The sequence below is a fragment of the Zerene cesonia genome, unplaced genomic scaffold (genome assembly GCF_012273895.1).
Source record: "Zerene cesonia ecotype Mississippi unplaced genomic scaffold, Zerene_cesonia_1.1 Zces_u003, whole genome shotgun sequence".
NCBI lineage: Eukaryota > Metazoa > Arthropoda > Insecta > Lepidoptera > Pieridae > Zerene > Zerene cesonia.
The window spans coordinates 736,867-743,111 of NW_024045133.1; the positions used below are offsets into that span (position 1 = coordinate 736,867).

Here is a 6,245-nt window from a genome sequence, read left to right on the forward strand (position 1 = left end):
CGATGAGGTGCGCGCGCAAATTTGAAATGGCAGAACGTACCGATTTTTTAATCTGTTGTCACTTAGTACCGGGAAACGCCGCGGCGCTCGCGGCGTGACGTTTGGCAATCGGAAATCTTATGTGATAACAGTTATTCTGTTTGTCATTATATGTATATATAAAAGCAACATTTTTAGTTGTGTTGTTTTGTAGGCTGGAGTTATGAAGAGACTTATTTTATAAAACCTATATTAATATAAAATGTTTCACTATTTTACACGCTTTTTATTTCCATTAATTTAGCGCCTGGTAGATAATCTATCTAATATATCGTACAAGCTGTGCCCGCGACTTGGTTTACGCTTGCGTATATTCGAATATAAATTCAATTCTTCAAAATAAATTATTGCCTAAATATTGCCGAAATTTATGGCTATATATAAAGTAAATAATCATCAAAACACGTCTAGTAGTTTTTGAGAGAAGGCAGAAAACATGCATTCCGTAAGGTTTTATTATAATTTGGTCCAGTTGATTAGGACCGTCATGTAAAGTATATATTTATTTATTGAATACAATAAAAAAGCAGATTAAAAAAAACAACATAAGATGGAACAACAACTTTTGAGCAAAGCACAAAACACTTTTAATCAATAACAGGCAGGGGAGAAAAAAGGAAAGAAAAGAAAAATAACTATAGAAAAAAAAATAAAAAAAACACAATACATATTTGCTATGAATTATAACATCTGATTGTAAGCGATCACCACTGCCCATGAACATCCGCAGAGCTAGCCAGCTAGTGCCTTGTGCTGTCATAGATATGAAAACGACTTATAATAAGAAAAAAGGGAACGGAAAAAAGGGACTGGGAACGGTGAGGCAAAGGATATAGGCCTCCGGCTCCCGAGAAGTAGCAAGCTACTATTTCACGCCGGTCTTCTGTGAGGGTGTGGAACTTCAGTGCGAGCTGGTCCAATCATAAAAAGCTTCCTGCCGAAGTATAAGAAATGAGAAAATTATTTTTACTTTTACAGAAATTAAAATAAGATTCATTTATCCGCTTACATACACTAATAAAGTTTTTATATTTGTGTGCTTATGACGTTGTAGGCGGTAATCTCTGGTTCTCAATTTTAGACACTCTTCACTACATAGTATAAAACAAAGTCGCTTTCTCTGTCCCTATGTATGCTTTTTTCTTTAAAACTACGCAACGGATTTTGATGGTTTTTTTTAATAGATAGAGTGATTCAAGAGAAAGGTTATATATAGGTATAGGTATATGTATAATAACATCTATTAAACTACTAATACGAATTTAAAAAAGCTATGTTAGCTGTGTGTGTCATAGGCTATTTTGTTTACCGGATCCACCCGGACAGAGCCAGTACTCTATAGAAATAAAATAATTATTTCTATCTCTCCGTATTGAATTCTTGTGCCTTATAAATCAAGAATTCTTAACCTTAAATACTTAAAGCAGTAAATGATTTTATTATATAATTTAATGCGGATATCTGCAAAACCTTGCTGCGGAAACTGCGGCATAATGCGCTATCAACCAAGGTGCTGTGTCTGTGAGACTGTGTTATATATATGTTTTGTAGCTTAGCAGTTTGGTTCGGAGTAGTTTAATAGATGTATATATCTATATATATGTATAGTTAGTTTGTTACACTATTTATAAATCAAGAACCGATTTGGCTGAAAATTTTTTATCCCGGAAATCCTACGGGAACGGGAACATGTGAGGAAAATCCCGGGTCTATTCCTGCGACTACGCGGGCAATGCCGCGGGCGGTAAGCTAGTAAATATATATGAGTAACTCAAGGGTGATTAACTGATGTAGTGATATATCAACGCACAGCCTAAACCTTATTGTGGGAGTCGAGCACGCTTCGGCACGAATTGGGCCAGCTTCCACCGGGGAAGTACCACACCCCCACAGAAAACCGGCGTGAAATAGTGGCATGCCACTGTGTTTCGTACGGTGAGTGGGGGAGCCGGAGGCTTATTTCCTTTTCCTCACCCGTCCCAGTCCATTCCTTCTTTCCTGTCATGAATTCGTTCCTTTTCCCTTACCCACTAAAAGCGGGTAGCGCATTCGCAGAGGCACTAAACTTAAACCAATAAACCACTGGTCGGATCGGGCTGAAATTTGGCATGCAGATAGATGTAAACGTGAGTTTGTACCATGACAATTTATTAAGACCACCGCGCGTGAAGCTGTGGGCAACAGCTGATTATTAAAACCTTTCTCTTGAATCATGCTATCTATGAAAAAACCATCTCAATCTGTAGCGTAGTTTTAAAGATTCAATCATACATAGAAACATAAGGACCGACAGAAAAAGCGATGTTGTTTTATATCTACTTAATGATGTGTTGTTTGAGAATGCTCTTGCTAATATAATGAATAAGAAATCGTGTAAATTTATCCTTCTTTCACGTGTAATGGAGCGATTTTATGATATGATTTTTGATTTTGCAGTTAGGTGAGTGATATAGGCTAATACACCGCGGTGAACGGAGCTGAACATGGTAATTATTTGACACTAGCTATCCGCACGCGGCTATGCCCGTGTAGTCGCAGGAAACTTAGACCCGGGGATTTTCTCGCATGTTCCCGTTCCCGTGGGATTTCCGGGATAAAAACTACCCTATGTCCGTCTCCTGGGTCCAAGCTACCTCTGCACAAATTTTTAGCCAAATTTGTTAATCCGTTCTTCAGTTATAAATAGTGTAACTAACACCACTTTCTTTTATATATATAGATTATATATTAAAGAAAAAACTGTGATGAAAATGTGCTTTTTATTAGATGTTTGACATTATATTTGCATGCTATGTATTTCGTGGCGAGACATGTGAAACACTTACCGTATTATTTATATTGTAACACCTTGTATATCATGTTTGTGCAAATAAAGAATTATGAATTAGGAAGGACGAGCAGAGCCGGAGAATAACTAGTTAGAAATTAAAGTCTCTCCGTGACCACGCTCGCTGTAAAGTGTTCGAAACGTCGGGTTAGTAATATAATGAATAAATCGCGTTTAAAATCCATTAAAAAGTTTTTAATTTCTAAATGTATAATACTCGCGTAAAATCAAACACAAGAAAATACTATAATAACTAGTTAGTCATAAATAATAGACTGCATTCTTTGAAAGGCTTATTTGCGCGAGTTGTGAAGATTTTCATACTTCGAGAATTTTCTAAGAGATTCACGATAAAAATTGACGACGTTTTCAAATAAAATATGACCTATAGGTTGAATCTTAGATCATACTAGCTGCGCCCCGCGGTTTCACCCGGGTGAGTTTGTATCCCGTAAGAGTTTCGAGATAGAAAGTTGCATAAGTATTATTCCAGTTGTCCAGCTATCTACGTACCTAACATTGCAATCGGTTCAGTAGTTTTTGCGTGAAAGAGTTTCAAACATACATATACAAACACATGCATCCATCCTCACAAACTTTCGCATTTATAATATTAATAGGACTAGTAGGATAGAATAGGATGATATCATGTTGTCAAAAACTGCAGTTTAAAGACCTACATAAAATAAAATAAATAAATAAATGAATAAATAAAATATACACAAGTGAGTTTGCTTTTTAAATTTCTTTAATAAAAGTTTTTTTTTTTTTGAATGCCTTTAATACATATTGAGTTTTATACCGGTGGTGGACAATTATTCAAACACTTAGTGTCATAAAAGTAGAACACGAACTAGACTACGAAGCTCGTAGGCATGACTGATTCATATATAAGGGAACGGGAAGCAACGGCTTCACTGATCACTCCCTCATCCACGAAAGCTTGTTGTTTCTTTTAAGTTCATAGCTGGTGGTTCACCAGATGGTAAGCGATCACCAGCGCCCGTGAAAATTCGTAAAAGTAGTGCCTTTGCGAATGAGCTGCCCAATTTTAAGGAGTAAGGGATAAGGAAAGGATTGACGACTGGAAAGAAGAAATGAACTGGGAGTGAGGAAAAGGAAACGAGCCTCCAGCTCTCCCACTAACCACACGAATAAAATCCTAAATGTTCTACTGAAGCTTAAATTAATATACATCAAAATAATAACGCCATCTGTTGACAAATCTAAGAATCGTATATTTTTCAATAGCGCCATCTAACGTTTTTACTTCGTACGAAAACAATTCTTAAGCGTACAATCACTATGCATACCGTTCTTTGTAATTTATTGAATATCTATAAGATGGCGCTAAATTAAAGTTAAAAAATATACTATAAAAATTGAACTAATTTTGTTGTAATATTATGACATAAAAAATATGTCATTTTGCTTGTTTTTTAATAATATTAAATTTAATCTATATGCAATTTCAAATCTCAGTTTTCAATTTTGCTCATTAAAAACTTAATCCATACAGTACACTATTAATGATCGAAGATTTTATCAACTACTTAAAAATGTATTTAAATTTATAAAACAACATAAATTTCGGCAATGTTGTTTTTAATTTAACAGATAACTTTATTGCTCTGGTTATCGCTACTTTATGCTATGTTTTAATAGTGTTGTAAATTACTAATAAGTAGTGCAGTGAATAAATCGATTATCGATGAATTATACAAAAGTTATCGTCACATTATGTAAGTTCGATTGTTTTATGTAAATACGTATTTTAATTAGTTGAAACTGAATTTAATTAACAACTTCATTAATATGTAGATATATTTTATTTATTCCCGCACTATTTTAACTGCCTAAATGCTTTATTAAAAATCTATATTCATTATTATTATCATTTCATTTTCTTGAAGGTGATATAGATTTAAATTATCTGCTTTTTGTCACGCCTGTTCTGCTGCAAAATATATTTGATCAATATTCATATAAATAAGCCTTTGAAACGGATTTGTGAAATAACTCTAATATTTATTTATTTTTTATAATTCACTAACCTAATCACACGCAAAACTTTTATCGTAAAATCTATCGACGTTTTCTTTACAACTTCCCTTTTAGAACATCACTATTATTTATAATCATCTAATCAGTAGACGTTCTGTAGGACGCGGGGACGTTCGTAAAATGAAGAAATTTATATCAACTGGTAAATATATTTATAAATATATTAATTACATATTAAAACTATCAATTGAAGTTTATGTAATAAGGTTATGAAAGGAAAAAGTTAAGATGCAAAAATGTCGATAATGCTATAGAAAACTTTTTAGCGCCATCTATTAATACCACAGATAAACAATAATTTATAACAGACAAATAAGATTACGGAAGTTCTATTTTATTTTTAACTTTATTCATATGTTTTTTGGTACTTATGTCAAACTAAATAAACTTGTATAATTTGAGGTGCTTAGTACGACAAGGTTATTAATTTATAATATAATGACAATGTCAAACGGGCATTGCTATATAAAGGTTGCTATAGTAATAAATAGTCCAGATATTTCGTTAAAATAGAATACTTTGGTAGGTAGACATTTTCCTTCTGTACACAAAATAATTTCCCTTATCGTTAATGTAATTTATTAATTATCTGTTTTTTGTTTTTATTTAGATTTTACAGCAAAGAACCGACGAAGGCCTGATTACCTGCTTATAATAAATTTTTCATTAAACTTCTACCTACCCTACTAGACTCGAAAAGTCCCATCGTTTTAATATTTTTATATTCTTTGTTTAATTTATAAGTTGTACTACCGGTACTAATGGTGGTTCAAATATTAAAATATACCTATTCTACAAATAAACCAACATATTAGATCATCAGCATGTCCGGTATAATCCACTCAAAGATGAATGGATTTTGGTCTCACCGCATCGCTGCAAACGCCCATGGAGCGGTCAGACTGAAGACCCACCAGAGGAGCAGGCGCCAGACCCTAACAACCCGCTGAGAGCTGGCGCTGTGAGAGCTAATGGCCAGGTAAGTCTATACTAATAAACTTATATTTCAAAGAAATTTGTTATGTTTGTAACGATTACTTAATTAACTGAAAGCTAGATCGTGTAGTAACATGGTTTTTTTTATTTGTAATGTTTTTTTCTCGATCACCCCAGGGCAAGCGTATAGTGTAATATTATCTTGTTTCTATGACAACACTTATTAATTATTAAACTTATTTATTACGTAGTTATAGTAAAATCAGTCAGTCCCTTTTGTCTGTAATAAACAAGCCGCTAAGTATATAGACCGGGAGATGGTGACACAAATTACTAGGTCATTTGTACCAGTATGGCGGTTCTTCAGTGGTCTAATTAC

At 33.7% G+C, this 6,245-nt stretch overlaps 1 protein-coding gene across 1 annotated transcript in view; it reads left to right on the top strand.

Annotated features, from left to right (window-relative positions):
* The first annotated feature begins 5,008 nt into the window (after nucleotides 1–5,008).
* The window catches only part of LOC119838537 (probable galactose-1-phosphate uridylyltransferase), a 7,729-nt gene continuing 6,492 nt past the window's right edge, over nucleotides 5,009–6,245 (top strand). The window contains exons 1-2 of the mRNA XM_038364515.1: nucleotides 5,009–5,072; nucleotides 5,746–5,909. Coding sequence (XP_038220443.1) covers nucleotides 5,051–5,072; nucleotides 5,746–5,909 — 186 coding nt within the window. The 5' untranslated portion in view covers nucleotides 5,009–5,050. The remainder of the gene's footprint in view (nucleotides 5,073–5,745; nucleotides 5,910–6,245) is intronic.